General features: G+C 39.0%; 2 protein-coding genes across 2 annotated transcripts in view; one reads left to right on the forward strand and one right to left on the reverse strand.

The window, feature by feature from the left end:
• Positions 1-1,992, reverse strand: part of astn1 (astrotactin 1) — a 140,336-nt gene extending 138,344 nt beyond the window's left edge. The window contains exon 1 of the mRNA XM_061295914.1: positions 1,635-1,992. Coding sequence (XP_061151898.1) covers positions 1,635-1,923 — 289 coding nt within the window. The 5' untranslated portion in view covers positions 1,924-1,992. The remainder of the gene's footprint in view (positions 1-1,634) is intronic.
• Positions 1,993-12,205: 10,213 nt separating this feature from the next.
• Positions 12,206-23,682, forward strand: part of brinp2 (bone morphogenetic protein/retinoic acid inducible neural-specific 2) — a 74,854-nt gene continuing 63,377 nt past the window's right edge. The window contains exon 1 of the mRNA XM_061296136.1: positions 12,206-12,872. The gene's annotated coding sequence lies outside the window, so the exon portion shown is untranslated. The remainder of the gene's footprint in view (positions 12,873-23,682) is intronic.

Genomic DNA, 23,682 nt, shown 5'->3' on the forward strand with positions numbered 1-23,682 from the left:
GATTGAACAGAACAGGGAATAAGTGGTTAGTACGTCTTTGTCACAGGCAAGAGGTTTGAATCTTAATTTAGGTATTTCTGGGGGGTTTGTTTGTTTGTTTATTTGTTTGTTTGTTTGTTTGTTTTACCTGTCCTTTGTGCATTTAATACAGACGTTGCAGTGTCCTCTCACCCCCCCCCCCCCCAAAAAACATTACAGTACAGTAGATTAATTGATCATTATCATGTATTATATAAAATTACAAATGATGGAAGGAAGTCTTGGGGTCTTCCTGACATGTAGCTGCATTGCAACTGAATTGCACCGTCAGTCAAAGGGCCTCTTTCAGAATTCTCTGTCACTCTCAAATTGAGAATTAAAACTGAAAAGGAAGTGTCATTCGTGCAAGGTAAACAATATATATGAGATCCATCCATTTTCAACATCGCTTATCTTGTTGAGGATAGCAGGGGGTGCTGGAGCATATCCCAGCTGGCAAAAGTCAGACAACACCCTGAACTGGTCGGCAGCAAGTCGCAAGGCACATATAGAGACAGACAACCAGTCACACCCACATGCATACTACCAATAAGCGGGAATCAATCCCAGGGTGCTCGCACACAAGTCTGAGACTTCATATATCACTTTATTTCTGAAAATACAAAACCACCACAAACAATTTTTGCTGTTGACAGTGGAGGCACAGTGGGAGAGTTTTCATTTGGGTCCTCATCGTCACGCACCCCTGACAGTTTGTTTTGATTAGATGCCTGATTAATCTAAAGAAATTTAATACAAGAGCTGTAAAAAAAAAAAAAAAAAAAAAATAACTTAACACGCAAAATCTCCAATTATAACCGTTGCCATTTTGTTAAATGAATACATTTTTGACAGTGTTATACTGTTTTTCATTCCTAAACTTAAAGTTGTTATTGTCTAGATTACGCTACCATTCAAAAGTTTGGGGTCACTTAGAAGTGTCCTTATATTGAAAAATAAAAGTACTATTTTTCAATGAGAATAAGGAATACACTCCATCTTAGTGGAAAGCATGACACGTGTACGCTTTGGGCAGCTGCTATGGACAACGACGGCACATGACGTCAAATGACTTCAGCACCATGGACAGCAGCTAGCAAACTTTTGCCAAGCTAACTTTCTCTCCATCAGTCTTCGCGTCAACAACAGAGGGCGAATGTTTTAGTTAAACAATATAAATCATTTTCCCTTGAACGTTCAACACTTACACTATCTTACTGACGTGCGTGTGAGGTAAACAAACAAATGAACGTGCCACCAATGAACCACATGCATTACGCAAATGAATTAACAATGAAAGACAATAAGACATTTTCATATGTATTGAAATATTAAGTGTAATTGACATAAGCGGGCAACATTATTCTTATTTTAGCACACCATTGTTATTGCTAACAACACTCAAGCTTCAACCATTAACAGCTATTAGCGACGTCACAGTTGCGGCAAATTACGTTAGATTATGCGTGTTGTTGAAGTCCTGTGTTCTTTTTTAATGGTTGTCAGTATTGTTGTTAGCGGGCCAGAGCTTAAAACATCGCTGCTACATCGAAGCTTCAATCCATTCATACCATTAGCAGCCGCTGAGCTACACAAAGTATGTTGCAGGAACTCACCTAGGACAAAAAATGGAAGTTCGGTGTTTTCTAGATCATCCACTACCACGACATCTCCAGGAAAATCGTTTCGAACGGAAAAAAGAAGCTTCGGTTCGGAGGCCGATGGGCTGTGCATGATGCTCAGGTCGTTTTCCCTTAAAAAAGGCAACGCGGATACGGTGACGCTCTTCGTCTTACACTCGGTGTCCTGGTTCTGGTCATCGTCGCCGTTAAGACACCGGACATTTTCCGTCAAAAGGAGCCAGAGCAACCCTAGTAGCAGCGATCTAGCTTTAGCAGGCGCCATCACCGATGCTTGATTATTTTCTCTCGCCTCCTTTTAGCTTCTCTCGGAGCCTGCCTGTGTTGGAGGCAGGGAGCCTGGCGGAGGAGAGTGAGTGAGGGGCTCTGATGCAACGGAGGGCTCTCAGGTTGTGCGAAACAAATGCCCCCCCCCCCCCCCCCCCCCCTTTCCCAATCACATGGTCGTATGTCAATCCCGAGGGGCAATTATTGTTGAATTGGAATTGATTATTAAAGTGCCTAAATAGCTGAATCAAAGCATTGCAAACGATTCAGTTTGAGCCCACAGTGTTCACTATAGTTAATGTTAATATCACTTTTAATTTTTGTTTGATTTGCAAAAGACAATATGATTGCTTTATTATGCAAATACTGTATAATTTTTACAAAACATAAGCACTGGCAAGTTACCAACTGGGACAGGTTTAGCTTTCATTTCATTGAATGTGCCCACTATATTTAATTTAAAGTGATTTAAACCCGTGGATTTGGGACTTTATGGGTTGTTGTTGTTGTTGTTTTTTGCTGTAATGAATAGCTACTTTTCAAATGCTGTTCTCTTCCAATCAGCCAATTTTCAGAAGAATATAACACCCTCTGGAGCAGTGTCTCTTTAACCTACTTGAAAATGTTGTGAAGTGGATGTACGTGGGTTTTGTTTTGTTTTTATCTGTTGTCCTTTTGTGATAAACCGTGCGTGATGCTTTTCTCCATTTCATCAAAAAACAATCCTAGAATCTAAATATAATAATCTTCAGAGATCCCTTCGTAATACTTGGTTCATGAGTTGGCGTATGCACTCCACATAATAGCATTCAAGTGGGTTGCCAGGTTCACAGGCACATGATAAAAAATATTTTCTTTCAAAAGCAAAACAAATGGCATTCTTAAAAATAAAATATTTGAAATGTGGACTAGACTTGTCTCATGTATACCATATTAAAGTGGAGTCTTGTATAAGTTGTATTTATGCATGTCCAAAGTCCTATAATTGCTGACTTGAGCACTCTGCCTCTGAAAGTTAAACAATTGTGCCAGTGAAAAAATATTTTGTTTGGACTCTCTGTTTGGACTCACTGTATATGTGTTGTTCTGACAAGCAAATTTTCCAACAATGCAAAGTGAATCTTCATTGAAATTGGAACATTTGCATGGAGCTTAGAAACTTTAAATCCCTTGACGATTTTGTTGACCCGATTATTGCCATTTGGATTTGGATGAAAATCCATGAGAAGATTGTTTTTTGTGTGTGTTGCCACAGCCCATCAATTTAATATTTAAGCAGCTCTGTGGCGTCCCATTAATTGCCATTTCTCTCACTCTGTCTTCATTTGTAAGGAACTCAAAAATAGGGAAACATTTGGGACCGAGGCTTTAGAAAAACAGCAGAGCATTGAATGGGCTGTAGGCATTGTCAATGAAATATTTACAAGTGAACATTGACTGAAGAGAGGGGAAATGAACTGTCCTTCATTAAACATTGATGCTGGCTTCTCAGAAACAGGTGGAAAGAGTTTTTTTTAGGATACAAATGAGAATTTTATATACAGTTGCTAACAATCCAGCATGGAAACGGAAGAGGATAAGAGAAAGCATTTTGGAGACACTGACGTCATGTCTCAAAGAGAAATTGAAATATATAGAGAGTAAATGGACCATGAGAGACACAACATAATGACTACTTACAAAAAATAATTCTATCCAATATTAATGCTACATACAACATTCTGCAAAGATAATGATGTTCATTTTTTTTACACTCTTTTGACACTGCCAATACTTTGAGTAATTTATTTATGCAAATCAAGTAAAACATACTTTTATATCATCTTTGTAAAGCTGTTTTGGGGATTCTAAAATTAAATGGGCCCTTAATTTCTCGTATGTGGATGTACTCAAACTGGGCCATTTTAATTGTGCAAGATTTATTGATTGACTGATAGATTGAATCATGTTTAGAAATGTTGAAGCTTGGCTCCAAACATCTGGTGCGTGACACATTAGCTCATGAGGGAGTCTGTCAAGGCGACATTGAATAGAGGATTTTCCAGCAAACTAGTATTATACAGTAAGTCGTTTTTCTTTAAAACATGAATTGCTGCAAGGATCAGAGTGGCCTTAGAATGGCACTAGTGGCAGTGTGGCGGTTGGATTTTGTAATGTAAATAAATATGGATGGATTAAAAGCTCTTTAAGATGTATGGATTTAAAGTGGATTAATTCACCAAACAAAAAGTTTAAAAAGCTTTTCATTCGTAGTTTGTATGATATTCGATTTTGTCATCATCTAATTCTGCAAATAAATATATATACTTATATGTATATATATATATATATATATATACATATATATAACGCATGCTAATAATAATATGCTAATATTTATTTAATAAATGCACCAAATTGCATATTTCACTAATATATCAATTATTATTGCTTGTAAAAATGTTTGAAATGCATTTAGTAAACATAGTCAAATGAAAAAGAAATAGGACCTAGCCTGTAAGCAAGGTTTCATCTTTTTGTATCTTTTCACCTTGATCTTATTTCTTTGATATATTGTTACGCTGGGCTCAAACTACTACAAATACAGAACACTTGGAGTCATGCAATTTGCCGAAGGGCAAACTGCCAAATTCTCAGAATGCCACAGTTCTCAAATAAACACCACTGAGACTGCCTCAACAAAACTTTATTTTTCCATCATCCATCCATCCATAAATCCCTAAATCCATCCATCCATCCATCCATCCATCCATCCTTCCTTCCATTTCCTGTTTGATAAACATCTATTGTTCCAAAGTTTCTACAGAACAAATCATTTGTCTTGTTCCAGCGAGTGTGAAATTTCTATAATTGAGTAAAAATGATTGTGACTTCAAATTTCATTGTGGTATTATTTTGGCCTTGAAAGCTCAGAGTGCAATCTCAATGGAATTAAAATGAGTAAGGGGCAGGGTGAAGATTAATGTAAATGATTTTGCTGATGAGAGAGCAAGAGAAAGTCTCTAATTTAAGTGAGAAAGTATATGTCTTGGTGTAAGCAGATAGATGAAGACCAGTGAACAAATGCGCGTAGAAGATTGTGAGTCACTGTGCTCATATGAAAGTGATTGCTTGCAAAGTTGAGATGAAATTCCGATAGATTCACTCGCATGAGTTCTGGGTCGATAATCAAAAGCGGTGAAGAGGGGTGGGGGAGCGGGTGGTAGTGAAGGGAAAGCAGAAGAAAGACACTCAGTGAAAGTTGAGAGACAGAGAGAGTAAAAGAAAAGAGAGCATATCAGGGGTTGTGAGACTAGCAGGTGCGGGGCTGGTGGGGAGGGCAGACTGAGGGGCCTGATCAAGAGAAAGCTCTCACTGTTTAATCTTCACAGTCTTCCTGTTGCCAAACTGGCTAGGCTTCGACCCGCTGGAAGAGTTGTTCTGTGATCAGGACCAGACAGATTCATCTTTTCAGCTTGCTCTCCCCTCAGTCTCTGCGTGGGCTGCAAAGTTGATTACAGCCTAGAAAAGGCCTTTGTCATCACGCTCTTGGACCTTTAACTTACTTCAATTATCCCACAGCAGTAAGAATTGTAGCCTCTTCAAATTGTCACTTAATGTGCCACTTTAAAGATGTCTTGATTGGGCCAAGCCTTTTACCCCACTAATAAATTGTCGAAAGAAAAAACTTTGTGGAAATGTTTTTAGCTTCGTGTGTGTTTTATTCATACTGTGTGTGAATGTCAGAATGGGGAGAATGGTGATGCAATTGCAACAAAGCAGTCTGTCCAGTTTGTTACTTTATGGTTGTTCACCTTGTCCTACTAATATCCACGTATTTGTTGTTAAATAATAAGTGCCATCCATCCATCCATCCATCCATCCATCCATCCATCCATCCATCCATCCATCCATCCATCCATCCATCCATCCATCCATCCATCCATCCATCCATCCATCCATCCATCCATCCATCCATCCAGTATTTGGGCAAACTTACTTTTCTTGTATAAAAATGCAAATGTGATTTAATTCGTTTTAAAAAATTCCCATTCATTTCGTATTGCTAGAATTAAATAAGATACATCGTTCAACGCCACTGGACCCATTTGTTGCTGTGGTAACGAGGAAGTGTGTCAGTACTACTCTATCAAAACTAACAAGCTTATTTTCTCACAAAACAGTACCGCATATTTTTCTTCCCTCTCCTTCAGTTTAAAACACATTATTTCCATTTCATAGAGATTCTGCAGAACTCTCACAATTTCCTAAGAATACATCAGTCAGTCATTAGGTCACTGTGTCCTGGATTTGAATTAATGGAATATTCTTTTGGAGGCCAAGTCTGTGGCTGGATATCAACCAGATGTATGATTTTAACTTACTGAAGACAAATGTGAACCTGACCCACAAACTAAATGCTAAAAGTAGTAAAGCCTGAGCAAAACACCTCCAGGGAAGAAAATTTAGTGATGACCATGGGCGCTAATCAATCGCATCAAATGATTATCAGCCAAGTACTAAAGTTTAAGGCAGCCTGTTGATTTTGCCCCCTTATGCCCAATTCTACTAATCCAAAATCTAGCAAAGTGCTAAAACAAAAAGAATTCCACACATGGACACAATTAGACTGCAATTTGTGGTAGACTTAAAATAGGACAATAAGAGTCATATCTGTATTGTTGAATTGTCGAATTGTAGCTATAAAAAGGTAGGTAAGAAGATCTGCTTCAATTATCAAAAACTTTACTGACAAAGAACATAAATACTTTTTCAATTAATTAAATGGTATTTTGACACTAATCTGAGATGATGTCTGGATAAACAGGAAAGACTTTTGCAGGAGAAGAGTTCCATGCAACATAAGCTTAATTTCCGAAACCTTAACCATAGACTTTACTTTGGATTTTGATGTGATAAGCATCAATTTTCTTTAAAGTTCAAAACTGAACTGTGATTGGCTGGCGGCCAGTTCACGCGCTTCTATTACACTTTTGCTTTACATTGTGTTTTATTGGCACCTCTCAAAAAACACCTCATGGGATTGTAGAACCTTTTTACGATGTTTTGGGATTTTTCCAGTTTGCTATTGCTCAATTTGCATTTTCCTGCAGGCAATGGAAACCCACCTTTAGACTCTATACCTGTCATGTGTCTGTGCGATCAGCACCATGGTCAGCTCTTTTCTGTTTCTCGTCTGCTGCCCCTCCCGTCCAGTGACCCACTTTGTGCTCAGCCCTGCCCTGCAAGTATTCAGCACTGATTGCCTGAGACCTGTAAATCACCATACCTGCTCCCTGCACACCACTCACCTGAGATTACTCATCCAATTGGAGGACATATCATATTGAAATGTTTGATTTTAAAATAGCTGTAAATGCCATCTTCCTTTTAACATTTTTTTTTCCTTTCATAAAACATCCTCCATGATGAAACATATACCAACTACACGCTGTAGGAGGAACACATAGCTATGATGAACTAATTACTGTCGGAAATTAGCCACATCTTGCTCCCCCATTTCTACTCACTCACTCTTTTTTTTTTTTTTCTTGTGTTGACTTACCCTGTCTCGTGAGAGGTGCCCACGGGGAGTATTTCTCTATAACAGCTTGAGAAGATGGATGGACATCATCTGGCGCAAAGCCTCATCGGACAGATTACCTGAGACACAGAACAGTAACCTCAAAATACGCCCACACACACAAAGGGTGAGGTAACCTGGCAGGGTTTGCTAAGAACTGACCTTCTACTTACGAGCACAATCGCTCTCACGGGTATGAGTGGCATCTGGCTGGGTAATGCATGCCTCTATCTTCTGCGTGATGCTTTGCGGCATACCGGTACCATCCTGCCTGCCTGCATGGTGTTACATGTCTCTACACTCTCACACGAGTTGGCACAAAGAGTGATACTGCAAGGCGTCTGAGTAGGATCAGAAGGGTTAGTGTGCCCCCCGAGTTTGACCATCTGTGCATTATTGGTTGTCATTAAGGTTTCTAATTTGGAGGTGTCTTGGGGATTAGCCAAACCAGGGCAGAAAATGTCATTACGCTCTTCCTCATGTTGAGCTGCCGTGACCATATTTACATATTTATACACTTTGTCTTTCCCATTCTGCTCTGACATTGAGGGAGTTTGCTGCAGAAGAAACAAAAGACAAAAGAGGTCCATGCGGAACATTACCAAAATTCAATTTTGAAACTTTTTTTTTAAAGCTGTCATTTTCTGTTTTAATTCTATTCTAGTGAGGTTTGTTTTCCTGCATTGTATCGAATATATTAAAACACAAAACATGATAGATTCATGTGAAATTGAATCAGAGATTTATTTGACAGCATATTTAATTTTGCACTCTCCAAGCAGACCAAGAGAATCTTCTCCATGCATTTATCTGCTGTACACCACATTACATTGGTCGGACTGGACTCCCTAAAAAGAACATCAAACAGCTGCAGCACATTCAGAACGCTGCAGCTCGGGTTCTGACCAGACCAAAGAGATCAGAACATATTACTCCAGCCCTAAAAGATCTACACTGGCTCACAGTCAGCTGTAGAATGGATTTTAAGATTCTGCTACTCGTCTGTAAAACACTGAATAATTTGAATCCTAAATGCATTCAAGAAATGCTAATGTGTTATATAAAAAAATACTTTGCCTTCTGTGACAAAAGCAGGAAGAGCTAAATGCAATGAAGCAGCCATGTGCTGATATTTTTACAATACTGTACATCTAACTTTATTTATATAGCACATTTCACAACAGCGGCAGCTGTAAATAATAAAATATTTTACAACAAATATTAACAATAATAAAGCTACAAAGATGTGTGTTTTATTGTCTCCCATTTACTAAATATTAGCATCAATAATAAAAAAAAAGACGTATTGTCTTCACACTTGTGTGATAGTTATCTACGCTTTTGAGATGTGTCCCAAAGCCTTGACCAGAATTTTTGTTTTTATTGACGCAAAAAGTGCATTAAAAAATCTTTCCTAGGACAGCTCACCTTTTAAAACAGTGAGTTGATATTTTCTCAGTTTTTTATTCTTGTTTGTGATATTGCACTGTTGTATTGTTTTATTGACCTTTACGAGATATCGTCTTTTTATTGCACAACATTTTGGGCCAGAGTTATGGAAACATGTACTTCATAAATACATTTCTGTACTTTTCCTTTGAGTTTCATCATTCGATTGAGAAATGTATTGTGTCAATTTTGTCTGAACATGTACATGAAGCAGTCAATAATTATATGCAATCATTGTGTAATTTTGCTTGTGATTGGGATAGAGGTAGTTAGAGTGAATCATGACAGCATATTTAGCTGAAAACCATGTTTCTGGATTTTGGTTTGAAAAAAAAACATTGTGTTTAAAAAAATCTCTGCTGTGATAATCGTTAAAACAGGCAAGCATAGTTCCATAAATAGCACACAATTAAACAGCAGTCTGATGCAATTAAGTGAGAGCTCAGGGAGAGTTAACGAGTGGGTGTTTTACTTTTTTTGACTCAAGAAGAAAGCGATCCTCGCATATTGAGGGATTTGGGTGAACTGCTGCCATCTTTCTTCTGGACATCTCTGCAATAATCCTTTATTTATTTTGAAAGCAGGTTGCGGTGAAGTGGAGCCAATCTCATCCAATTTGGGCTACACCCTGAACTGGTAGCAAGTCTACCACAAAATATATCATTTGGTTTGTGAATGCCAAATGAATAAAAATAAAATTCTTTTAAACCATGAATTGACACACTGAAAAATAACATATAGAGTATATACATTTCTTTGTCTGCTACTTTGATCCCTTACAGGCTTAATATGCTATTCAATACCCAGCTGATTTCAACTCATCCCTCTGAAGTTACATTTTGCTGCAGGGATCAATTTATTTATAGCTCTGCCAAGCAAACCTTGATTGTTCTTCTGAAATTTAATACATAACCTCAGTTCTACTGGTTTCAATGTAAGCAGTGTGAAAGGTTGGTGTGGAATGCTATGGAGACATTCATGATGATAAGGAATGTGACCAATATTTTGTGGAGTGGCAGTTATTGCAAAACTTGTAAAATTCTTCTGTATTTGTGATCTGGGCTGGGCAGGCTGGCAAAAATGAGGCAGTCAGTCAAGTTTGTTGTCCGTGGATGTTTTATTAGAACCTCTTAACAGCCACCGACAAACTGAAATGCATTGGAGTGACTATCAACAAACTACATGAAAAAAATAATACTATATTACTATACTATATTATATTTCACTGCATCCACATAAGATGAAGCTGATCAGTAATTTCCAGCAGGAGTTTTTTTAGGGGCATATCTCTCAGAAAACCATACAAGTAAAAGAAAATAGAACGTCTGGTCAGGGGTGTCAACTCATTTTTGTTTGTGGCGCATTGTAGCCATAATTTCCTTCAGAGGGTCAATATGACTGTAAACGCCTTATCTTATACACAGTATAGACTACACAACAAAGTGATGAATAACTAGTTTTGAAATCAGAGAGTAATAAAAAAGTTCCTAATATTTTAAAAAGATTGCTAGCAATATCTTTATTTTTTGAAGTGAAGACAATTTGTAGTCAAGGGATAATTTGTCTTCGAGGACCACATAAAATGTTATGGCGGGCCGTATCTGGCCCCCGGGGCTTGAGTTTGACACCTATGGTTAAAGTTAAAGTCCCAATGATCGTCACACACACATCTGGGTGTGGTGAAATGTGTCCTCTGCATTTAACCCATCCCCATGTGATTTTGATCCATCCCCTGGGGGAGAGGGGAGCAGTGAGCAGCAGCGGTGCCGCGCTCGGGAATCATTTGGTGATCTAACCCCCCATTTCCAACCCTTAATGCTCAAACGTTAATGCAATCACAATATAGTAACACTCGAAATAATGAAAACAATAACAATATATCAATAACTCAACATTGCACAAACGTTAATATGACACAACACACAAAATAAACACATAAAGCTTACTTTGGTAAATTAGTCCTCCTCCACGAATCCATATTGGTCCATATATAAGGCGCACCGGATTATAAGGCGCACTGTCGGTTTTTGAGAAAATTTGAGGTTTTTAGGTGCGTCTTATAGTGCGGAAAATACGGTACTCAAAGTACAGGTTACCTATACACTTTCAGAATCAATTTCGTTAGCTCGGTGCTAACTTTAAAGCTTACAAATGTGCGTGGTCTTTGAGTGCCACAAAAGAGTGCCGTATAAAATATCTCCATCTTCTGTAGTTGACAAATTTGACGTTGTTAAAATGTCCAGAAGCATGTACCAGTCATGTTGTTGATGTATGGGAATGTTGCAGCCTTTTGGTTGGGAGCCAATACTGGCGACAAATAGGTAAGCCTCACGTGATGGTTCCCCTGGTGTCCTTTTGAAATAAAATTCTATTTAGCTGTTGGTGAGCATCTCACCCCTGCATGGCAGCGGGTGATGAATGCCTCATGTTGCTCAGACTTAACCAAGTTCATATTGAAATACTCCCTGAAGCGTCTCCATCAATCAAAGACTCGCCGAGGAGCTACCATGAGATTTTTGTCTGCATTCTCCTGCTACCACGCGCAGTTGCACCACAAAGATATTCAGCAATATCCCGACAACTCATTTGCTCTCTTACTCAGGCTGTTACTTATTTCCATCCCGACGGCCGGGAGCAGCGTATTCTGCACACACTCCAATCTCCAGCCTCTCCGCAGCTACTTACTTATTCATCACAGACTCACAGTGGAGGCTGCTTAGCTGACAGAAACCAGATTTTATAAAGGGAAGAGGCCAGGCAGACAGAAGTGATGCCTCTGCTCAGTCATAGAGGACATTGTCAGGAAGAATTCACTTTTGCCTTGAGTCAGAGTACATCTGCATTAGACATATAAAGCAGCGTGAGAGGGGGAAAAAAAGAGAGGATGTGTTTTCTCTTTCATTAGCCAGCCTGTCCCTTTGGGCTCAAACACATCGAGCTCAGTGCACGGCCTGGCCTTGCTCCACACACACGCACCCACACACACACACACACACACACCGACTCTGTCTCAGGCTCCTTTATTCTTCTTTTTCTGGCAAACTGGCCTTCATCTTTCACTCCACTTTCTCATCTTCCTCCCCCGTCTCATCGACTTCTCTTTCCATCATTCCCTGTCTATTCCTTTCTTCACTGCTGCTCTTACTTCTTTTCCTATACCCATCCTCTCTTCCCTTGTATGCAATTTCTAACCAATCACCGGTGGGAGTGGGCGCGGCTTCACACCAGCAGGATGGACCGTTATTACAGGGAGGAATAGGAGAGGGAGAGAGAGAGAAACAGAGGGAAGAAGAGCTGGGGCGTAAAGAAGCGCATTCTTCGAGCATTTTTCGAGCGACGTCACCGGAATTGACGCCAAATGACGACTTAGAAACAAACACACCAAGTAGACATGAGAGTGATGCCTTGCAAAACGGGTAAATTGAGCTGATGGGGGAGCGGGCAGTGAGTGACTAAGTGATCCGCATTGTGCGCAGGTGCGCTGTTTTCAGCAAGGAGCCGAATCGGTCCAAAGAGTAAAGTGAGGAAAGATTTCATTCCCAGGATTATTTATTCACCGCTCCACCGAAGCAAACTTTATCCGCGTTTGAACTTGTCGTGCTTTCGATTTGCGGATGATACAACCAAAACAATCAGTCGCTGTGGACTGACAGCATCTCCACAAACTCCACGTGTTTCTTTCTTTTTTTTTTTTGCACTTTGCACGTGTTGATGACAATGAAGGGATATGTGCAACGACCGTTTAATTTGTCTCAGGAGAGACAAGGCAGGTGAGCGGAGAGGAGAAAGAAGGACATAGGAGAAAAACATCGCAGCGGAGTCGGTGGCGTTAAAGCTGCCGTCTCATAGTTCTTGTGGCTTTCCCCGCTTTTACACCCGATCCTTCAGAACACAGATCTGGACGCGCACCGGGAGGACTTGCCTTGACAACCTGGGTGAGTTTTGCATTTTCACTCATTATGACTAACAAGTTTTCCGATTTGGTGACGCGGTGCGCATTTTTACGCACTGCCTGTTTACGGTATACGCGTTACATTAACAGTGATCATTTCCAAAGGGTGTGTTGGAGGGTGATATTTGAATTTTTAAATTGATGACAGTATCATTTGCCCTTTATCGCTCCGTCATTATAGCTCAGAAATCTCATGAACATATTTAGTAGTTCCCCCCCAATCTCCAATTTGTTTTTGCAGTGACTCATTTCGATGATTTTTGAACTCATTGGAGCTGCCCAAACACACCCATGCAGGTAATGTTTGTGCGTGTGCTTGGAACATCCGTTTTCAGTTTTGCTTCTCTCCACCATTTAATGGCTTTGTGCATCTGCTATTACACTTATCCTAGCTATACCGCAATCAATCAATCAATCAACCAATCAATCAATCAATCAATCAATCAATCAATCAATCAATCAATCAATCAATCAATCAATCAATCAATCAATCAATCAATCAATCAGTCAATAATCCGAACCATACGGGTATTACTTTTAACCACTTAGTTAAAGGACCTTACAGCAAAAAGCAAGGGATGCTAATCAAACAAACAAAATTGTTTGTGCAATCTTTGGAGCAGTGGGGTGCACGCTTGTGCGATCTTTGGAGAGGTGGGGTGCAGGCATAAGGTTGACCCAAGAAAATGGAAGCAGACTCGATTGGCAAGAGCTCAAGGGAATCTCAGGGATCAAAATGGTTTAATGCAAAGTACAAAACAATTTCTGTACAAAGTGAATGATTTGAAAACAAAATACACTCAAACTAGGCGCAGTGCTTAGATTGTGCATATAATGATAATTATTATTGCATGTATTACATCATGGTCTTTGGCACCCATTGGTTGGTGTAGCTTTTACCAATTTCTCATTTTCTGCAATGTGTATATTTCAATGATGTCAAACTCTAATTGACAGTTTACGTATGCAATTGGGGCGTTCACACACTGCATCCGATGCACATCAGACTTCTGTTTACAAGTATAAGAAGCCTGATGCATGATATTTAAAAAAAAAAAAAAAAGAAATTCAGAGTTGAACATCAAACTTCCTGCAAGTAGGAATCTCCAAACTACCCAATAGTACGGTATATCGCTGAATTTTTTTATTTCTTTGAATTTAAGGATTTTTTTGGTTGTGGTCGTTTCAGGTGCACACTACATTTTGATTATGTAGATTAATGTACTCATTTTAAAAATACGCATCGTAGAGAAAGAAACCATTTTGGATAAAAGTTGAATTGAAAACAAAACTGACCGACTTTTTACATTTATTATTGTGCTTTGTCTTTTATTTATCTTAGCTTCTAAATGAAGTTGATTTCAGTTGTGTTGGTCTTATGCACACTGAATAAGAATACCACAAGCTATAAAATGTAACCGGATAACTGATTGTGACCGTGGAGCTGTGAAGGTGACTGATTTGTGATTGTCTTAAATAATTGGTGGGCGGAAAGCGAGGAAGAGAAGCAGAATTGGGTGTGACGAGAGAGAAAAGCTGACGGTTGAGAAAAACTTGGGCTAGATTTATTGGAGTATTGAGTATTGCTATCACTATTGGTGCATCTCTATTTTTTATCTTTATACCCGAAGACACACCTGAAAACACATGGCATGCCCTTAACCACTTTGCATCACTGCAGCATTGGCACATCCTTGGAGTGGCTTGTCTAGAGAAAAACAATTTGGAGAGACACGAAATGCAATAGAAATTCCCACATTTTTCTACCCCTTCTGCCTTCCCTTTTGCACGTCGAAGTGATTGTTTCGTGTTAAGGAGCCGCATGAAGTTCGTTACTCAAGCAGAGATGAAGAAAATATCCGAGTTAGAAGGAAAAAGGCTTCATTGTAATGACAGTTGTGTGCTGTAGTAATCGGAGGTCTTGTTGACATAAATCTATGTATGCATGCTAGATCTTTAGTCTGTATATCAAATATATAGGTATACTTTGATTAAAGTGTATCAAAATATCTATGGTTTCTTAAGAAAAGCTGCATCCAAATGCATCGTGGTCACACTGGTTGCTCATCACAGGAAGCGGAGCTGTGACGTAGTGTTGTTGGCACGGTGCAGTAGATCCAAAGTCAGACTAATCATGGTGAGTGACGTGTGCGCCGCTCATGCAGGCTACTTTGAAGGACAAGAATTTCTGTTTGCAATGAAAGTAATTTACGTAGAATACTGTACTCCTGACTGAATTTAAGTTTGGAGCAGAGGTTGACTCCCTCCCATGAATGCCATGAGTAATGCAAATCCCGCGAGGGATGAAAGTGAATATCCGGTTCTAGCGCATCAACAGAAAAGTGTGTGTGTGTTGATCAATATCATCCAGCACCCCGTGCCTGCATGTCTTGCCACAGAGTGGTTGAAACACTTAAATGTATTTCATGACTGACATAAATCAAATAAAAACAATGTTGAGTCTCACTGCACCATTATGACCATTGCGGTTGTGATTGCCGCCCTCAAGTTCCAAGCCTCATCACCATGTGGGAATGCTTCTTGCATTGCAGGTGGGGAAAAAAATTGTCAGCTGGCACTGATCGTTTTTCACCAGTTAATGACATAATGTCGACATTTGGCCGTTGGCATAATGTAGAAGAGACACATCACAGCTGCTAGGCAGTCAGTGAGCGTACAGTCCAGGCCAGGTTTGCCCTGCACAGCCCATGATCATGACTCAGCCACCGGCTGTCATCTTCTCTTGGAGCAGTCAAATGAGCCAAAATGTCCAATATGATGTTTCACCTTCATGAGAGTGCCAGCCGCATTTGAGGAAATCTTTGGAATGCATGCTAGGTGAGATTTGACAGACTGCCTTTCATTTAAGGATTGATTCACCCAAAGTACATCCAGTGCCTTCCAAGAGGTGGCGTAAATGACACACATAAGTCCATCTGTGCAGCCTACAAAGTGCGAGGCTGAACACCTTTACTGACTCAAGCACACGGGAGAATATGCCTCAATGTGAACAAGGACGTTTACTCACAAAGACTGCTCAATCAGTCGTCTGTTTGGTTGTGTACAACTAATAAACCTAAAATTGTGAACCCTCCAAGCTAATTTAGGTCAGCAATAGGGCTGTCCGATATGAATACGATATCAAAATTTTGATTATCTTGCCAGAGATCTGTAATATGATGACACTATTAGTATGGGTTCAGTCAAAACTAAGCTTTTGTTTTTTTAAGTAAAACCCCAAACAATCCCGTATTTTCTGGACTATGAATCGTACCCGTATATACGCCGCACCAGCTAAGATTACGGGAAAATCCTGTTTTGTTCATATATAAACCGCACTGGACTATAAGCCCATTAATGTTTAATGTTTATTTTCCACATATAAGAGAATATGCACAAAACATACAATATCTTAAAAATCATGAAAAATCCATAGTTAGACTAGATTAGTGCTAATTTTGATCGTAATATGTATAGTATCTTAATTTCACTTAGCCATTGTGTCGAGCTGTTTTTATCTGCGTTTGTATTCATTTGAATCATTTTCATACTCTTTTTGTGCAGTGTGCTCTCTTTTTTTTTTTTTTTTTGCAATCGTGAGCCAGACCTCTTTCATACGTGGATATAAATTCTATATTTTTGCGTTGCCAGGTCTATTACTAGTGTGTCACCTTTGAAAGCTCAAATACTTAATAATCTTCTTTGTTTTGTTCCAGAAAGTCCCTTAATGACAGTGGTGGGAGCAGTTTGAACTGCAAAGAGAAAGTGAATCCATATTAATGCCCGCCTATCTCGTATAAAAGACTGCTGTAATGTGTAGGTGAGCCAATCTTTTTGTCGGCACGGTGTGTTCTAAATTGTACATACATGTGTATTATGTGTGTGCGTGTGTGTTTTTATAAGATTATGCAAGATGATGTACTTCAATCAAATGTTGTTTTTTGAGTCGTGTTACTGATCCACAGTGTCCTTGCGGCTCGATAAAGGCACTTACAAATACAATTTATTATTATTACTGACAGCAGATAAGTAGTACAGTGGTTGCTGTGGCTGCAAACCGGTCACTTGAAAATATGTAGCCTCTAGAATATGTAGAAGCTTTTAAAGCTTCAATACATCATGCTTAGTGGTTCGTGTAAAGTAAATGTACGCCTTTCAAAATAAGCTGAATTATTGTTGTCGCTTTGTTTATTTTGTTACATTTTCTATACGTATATATTTTTCGAGAATAACTGAAAACGTCTATTGTGATTTATCATTATCATGATATCATAATAAATATATCATATTGTGACTTATATTGTGACATTCTTTTCCCTCTATAACGCCCAGGACTATGTAAGAGTGCAACAACCTTTTACACTATTAAACCAGAGTGCTTGCCTTGCATCGTGTTAATTAACTTTTCATGCTTGCCTTTTTTAAGGATACGTCGAATGGCAAAAGGTCATTATGTAAATTCCTCACTTTGAGTTTCCATTTTCTTGGTCATTGTGTTCGAGACACATTTTGTACAGTTCAGGCAGACTGCTATTATTTCCGTGCAGAAATGATCTCAAATTATCTTCAGTTTTGAATGAACTATCTTTCAAGTTGAATGTTTGAATGTGATGGCATATGTTAAAAGATGCCTTCTGTCAGATTGAGTTCTGTACAGCTTAAGAGCATATTTTTGGAAAAAAAATTCCATACCTCCATATGTGAATTAATGACTAAAATGATGTTGAAGAATTCCATGCAACCGCATCTCGTTGCAAAAAGTGAGATAGTCTTGCTTGGTGGACAGTGGGTTGAGAGGACGATGCTCAACAAAACTTTTATTTTTGAAAAAATGGGGCCCAGTTGTACAGGTGTGCTAAAATAGTATTAGAATTGCTGCTTTTTTCACTTTATCCTCCTGCCAAGATGGAATGTGGTTAAAAATGTGATCACCATCAGACACAGAACACTCTCATGTTTTGTAGTCAGGGTGATTTTATTGATTCAACCTTCACCGTCGACTCACGTATTCAAAATACATACATTCAAGTATGTACTCTATATATGTATACTCTCAGAATGCTATCAGCTGTTTTTCAACTGCAGTACAAGACTGCAAAAGAATGGACAGTTGACTTGAATACATTCATTCATGTTACATGGATGAAGGACGAATAACTTGACTTCACTTTGACTTTCAAGTCATTAGGTTAATCGTATAGCTCTGGAAAACATTTTGCAAGCAAACATGGGGTCACACACATTCTGCCCAGAATAAGAAAATTGCTGCAAAGTCAAATGAAGCGGAATGGTAAAGTCGACTCGTCAGGAAGCCAAATCAGCCCAGCATATACTGCCAACACTTCTGGGGAAATATGATAATGGCCTAGACTGTAGAGACACATCGCTGCAGCTCCCATGAGACGTTGTTGTTGCTTGAAGGACATGTGCTAGGCACTCCACCTACCTCTTTCATATAACATAGTTTATATTAACTGGTAATATCCATCCATCCATTTTCTGTACCGCTTAGTCCCCACTGGGGTCGCGGGCGTGCTGGAGCCTATCCCAGCCGTCATCGGGCAGTAGGCGGGGGACACCCTGAACCGGTTGCCAGCCAATCGCAGGGCACACAGAGACAAACAACCATTTGCACTCGCAATCACACCTAGGGACAATTTGGAGTGTTCAATCGGCCTACCAAGCAAATGTTTTACTTTGCTACTGTACCTGCGTAAAGTACATTGATACTAATACCCAAACAGTACCTCGACAAAAATCTAAGAATCATTTGCAAAAAAACCCAGAAAAATAACTTTTATTTTATTATTAATAATTCAAAATATTAGGATATTATTCAGTATTGATAGTTTTCATGGCCAGTTATGCAGCTATATAACCTCTATGCAATTTGGACACAATTTGAATGTTAAGTATGATTTTTTTTTTTAAATGCCATATTTCCCACACTATAAGGCGCACTTAAAAACCTCCCATTTTCTCAAAAGCCAACAGTGCGCTTTATAACCCGGTGCGCCTTATATATGGACTAATATGGATTCGTGGATGAGGACTAATTTATTAAAGTAAGCTTTACGTGTTTATTTTGTGTGTTGTGTGATATTAACGTTCGAGCAACGTTGAGTTATTGATATATTATTATTGTTTTCACTATTTCGAGTGTTACCATATTGTGATTGCATTAACGTTTGAGCAACGTGATTTATTCTATGCGCCTTATAATCCGGTGCGCCTTATAGTGCGGAAAATACGGTAGTGATATCAATGTCTGTATTATTTATGTAAGCATACTGTATACATATTCATTCTCTGTATAAGCATTAACATTTCATGTCCTCCATTGTTGACTTTAACAAAACATTAGCACCGTTACTGTCAAGCAAATAAATTCATTTGATTGCTAATGACCCAGTAACATTGCTTTGAGTGTCTGTATATGCGTGCATGTGTCATCCACTCCCAACTTGTCGCTGGTCAGCAAGATGCTTGGCCAGATTGGACGTGTTCCCGTCTCGAGCCACGGCCTTAAAGACCACGCCGGTCGGTTTGACACGGCATGATGCAGCAGGCCAGTCAAGGTCACAAACGGCATCACAACAAATCATTTATCCATTCCTAATGAAGTCATGTATCACATTTAACATATGGTTCAATTAGTGGCTTCATAGAGATTATATTGTCCCAAAGCATTCATTAGCTAAATTATAATAGTCACCCGTTTGATTAAAAGCTCTAAGGGGATTTGTCTATTGACAAGGTTCAATCAAAGCATTTGAGAGATTGAGCCACTGCTAATGGAGCATATTTTAAGGTGAAGACAAGCATGTTGTTATGTAAATATTCCTCAGCATTGAATTTCTGTCAGATCCAGCACTAACAAGTCAGGCTTGTAAATGTTTTGCTTGCGTAGGTACAACGATCATCATCATCATCATTATCGTCTTCACCATCGAGCAACTTAATTGTGAGTGGAGACATAAAGAGCAGACGTCTAGCCAAGTCTTGAAGATGAACTCAAATACGAGCGTTTCAAGCTTTTTGAGGCTGCAGCTTCATTATTAGTTATATTAAAATTTGAAAAATGATAATTTTTTCAGCATTTTTTTTCACTGTTGTATTTCTGAGTGATTTCTTGTATTGTTAAGAAACCAAGGACGGAGATTGTTCTGGTTCCGTAATCATTCCACTTTTCCGCTTTGCTGGCATTCCACCATCTGCGGTGGCATTACTAAAAACAGAAACAAAGCCACACACAAGCAAAATACACTTATGTAGTTAATCCCTTTGAGGCTCAGTGAGTTGAAATAACACAAAATATTTTTTTAGTATTCCCTTTGCTGGACCTCTAGACCTTTCATTCTGGTGTTTTGATTTGATGCATGAGTACATAGGTTTATAGAATTACTCTTAAATAACCCGCTTTAGTGGAACAGCTGTTTGTTTGAATTTATAAATCAATTTTAACCATGCATTATTGCACTCCGTTGTGGACTTCTGTTTCACGCACGATTAATCATGTCATTCCATTTATAGAAGCAGCACTGCCCACCCAGGGGTCATCTTAAAACCCCCATTTATTGCTTAACTGGGAGATTTAAAGATCAGAAGCAGATAAAGTGAAATGTCTTGGTTATCTCAGATTTTGTGTGCTGGGAAAGATATTTATTGTGCACGGGGACTTGGGCAGGGATCAAAAACGACAGAGGAGATGCCATTTTAACCCATGTCCTCTGAGAAGGTTAGAACTTGCCCAATCACTGGCACCAGCGGGGCCCTTGTCGCTAGTCCCAATGTTTTCTTAATTGGTCACTGAGAGAGAATGGGTTGCAAATAGGAATGTTCAGGTTTATACACGGCATCAGAGACCTCAGGGTCGGTGTCATTACCCAAGGAGAAACCAGAAAGCTGTAGGTGTACTAATTAAACCGTAATTGAATTGCTTGGAAACGACTGCACTATTCAACTGTAAATGTAGGGATCGGTAATGAATAAGCTAAGGGCTTTTTACACTGTTAATGAGACTGAGAACCCGTGTAACTCCATTCAAAGAAAGTTAAAAAACCTTTCGAGAGGGGAAGTAAAACTAAAATGCTTTTGTGCTTGAACATACATGGAGACGCCTTCATAACTGGCTGTGTTCAGAAGTAAACAAAACTAAGGATGATTCTTCAACTGAAGTTATGGGTGTAAGAGGGTATAGGTCTCATTATCGTTGCAAAAGTTTTCAAATGATTCATTCTTTTGCAAGTTTCCAATTTCTGAAAATGTGACTGGAAGCAAGTGAAATGCCTCAACATTGTGGACATACGCTTTAAACATCTCTACAACCACAGCCGTTTTGTTGTGTGGTTCATTCACCACACGGATGAATTTTTTTTTTTTTGGCCAGTCTTGACATAATGCATATGAAGAAAATGCAGAGAAAAATGAGATATAGAGTGAATTGAAAAGTTATCCTTGGGGTATTATGATCGAGATAGGGGGAAATTGTTTTAAAAGAACACATTTGTCCTCTAGAACCTGTGTGTGTGTGTTTGTATATTAATAACTTTCAGCAGAAGTGATTTACAGCTTGTGAGGTAATTGAAAAAACAGCAGCATGTTAAGCTGTTTTAGCAATTTGCACTATCCGTGACCCATTTCCAGTAGTGTTATGATGATGGAGACAAAGCCAACCTTTGGATGTGTAAAGTTTCTAAGAAACACTACGGTCTTTTTATTTATAGAATATTCCCAATTGCATTATTAAAATATCTGAAGCTTACTCTTTCACTTTTTTTAAAAGCATGATAGATACAGATAATCTATCGGCCTGCCATCGAGGAGTTAAGCCCCATCCATTTAGCGGCAGACAATACCAAGTGTTACTGAACACAGGGAACGTTCTCGTCAGGGTTTGTCAGGGTTCAAGGTTCGCCAAGCGGTTGCCAGACCTTCGAGACTATGTCTGAGCAGAAGACAAAAGACACTTCCCTCAGCCTTACTACAATGTGCTGTGGCAGATGGGCAGCTCATTTAGCCAGCACATCATCTCACCCTGAAGCAGAACTGAGTGCTTCAGGCGCTCCTTTGCACCCTGTCGTCAGTCTCTGCAGAAGTAGAATGGGCCACAATTAGTCACTACACCCCCATCTTACCATAAACCTCAGTCAAGAGAATCTTCACTACAGTTTGGAATTTGCCACTCAAATAAAACATACTTGTATTTTTTGGTTAAACAATCTGCTTTGTGCTGCTTCACCATCTTCTTTCTAACACCCGAATGTCCCTTCTGGAAACCATGATTATTCTATTGCCCAACATTTCTCACCACATCACATGTTTATTGTGACAATAATGCACCACAATCTGATTGCTTACATGACTCATGATTGGTAGTTCTTATTCCAGTGCACAGGCTGAGGCCACATACTGTTGAGACAGACACCAAAGAAATTCTGGGCAAATTGAGATTTATGGCTTATGCTTAATTAAAATCTCCAGAAACTAATGGTGGGAAAATTGAAATGTTCCTAGTTGATTGAATCCCCTCCCTACTACCAATGGATTTCATCATACAGTGTGTGACCATGTGTGACCATCGAGTGGTCTGTTCTGTGTAAAACAGGGTTTCCTACATGTAATTGAAGAGTCGAAACCATCCCAAAGTTGTCAGCTGCTTAAGCAATTTCTCACCATGACTGTGAGTTAGAGACGTGTACTTTAATGCACATTCCCTACTCCACTGTGTGTCATTTTCTAAGAATTGGGGGCTCATTACTATAGCAGGAAAGCCTTTGGTATTGTTCTAGCTCTCTTAGGCTTACAGTAGCTTTAAGCTGCTAACAAGCTTTGTATTCAGGCTTGGGCTGACTCTGGTGGATAACATTCACCTTTGCTTCAGTGCAGGTATAGGGAACACTTTGCACATCAATCCCTAAGGTGTCACACACACTGCTATTAAGGATTTTGAATTTAATTAATTCTTCACTTTCAAAACACTTTTTTAAAATTGTGCCAAGTCTAAAACAAATGCCAATTGTAATTTTGAGTAGTGTATGTGTTTGTGGTAATATCACAGTTCCAATCATATTAAATGGTTATCTTCATATTTATTGACAGTTTCTGACAATTTTACAGATTGTTACTAAAATTCAAGATTGTCTTTTGGAAATTTCTACAAAATTAGTATATGGCAGTTTTTCTTTTTATCGTATTTTCCGCACTATAAGGCGCACCTAAAAACCTCCAATTTTCTCAAAAGCCAACAATGCGCTTTATAATCCAGTGCGCCTTATACATATATGGATTCGTGGATGAGGACTAATTTATTAAAGTAAGCTTTACGTGTTTATTTTGTGTGTTGTGGGATATTAACGTGTGAGCAACGTTGAGTTATTGATATATTGTTATTGTTTTCACTATTTCGAGTGTTACTATATTGTGATTGCATTAACGTTTGAGCAACGTTGAGTTATTTACTCTATGCGCCTTATAATCTGGTGCACCTTATATATGGACAAAGTTTTAAAATAGGCCATTCATTGAAGGTGCGCCTTATAATCCAGTGCGCCTTATAGTGCGGAAAATACGGTAATAAAAAGTATCAACAAATTATATTGAAATTTATCGTTTTAGTTTCTCTACAGCAATTTTTCATGCAAGCCTCTAGCGATTATGACCGTTAACCTTCCTTGTGGCTGTTAGGTAATGGTAATAATCTGGTCATCCATGAAAGACCAACACTTTCTACGAAACAGTACAACAAGAAAGAACATATTTGCTTTCTGTCAGCGGCATCTTCTAACACAAAC

Source organism: Syngnathus typhle, linkage group LG13 (assembly GCF_033458585.1).
Source record: "Syngnathus typhle isolate RoL2023-S1 ecotype Sweden linkage group LG13, RoL_Styp_1.0, whole genome shotgun sequence".
NCBI classification, from domain to species: domain Eukaryota; kingdom Metazoa; phylum Chordata; class Actinopteri; order Syngnathiformes; family Syngnathidae; genus Syngnathus; species Syngnathus typhle.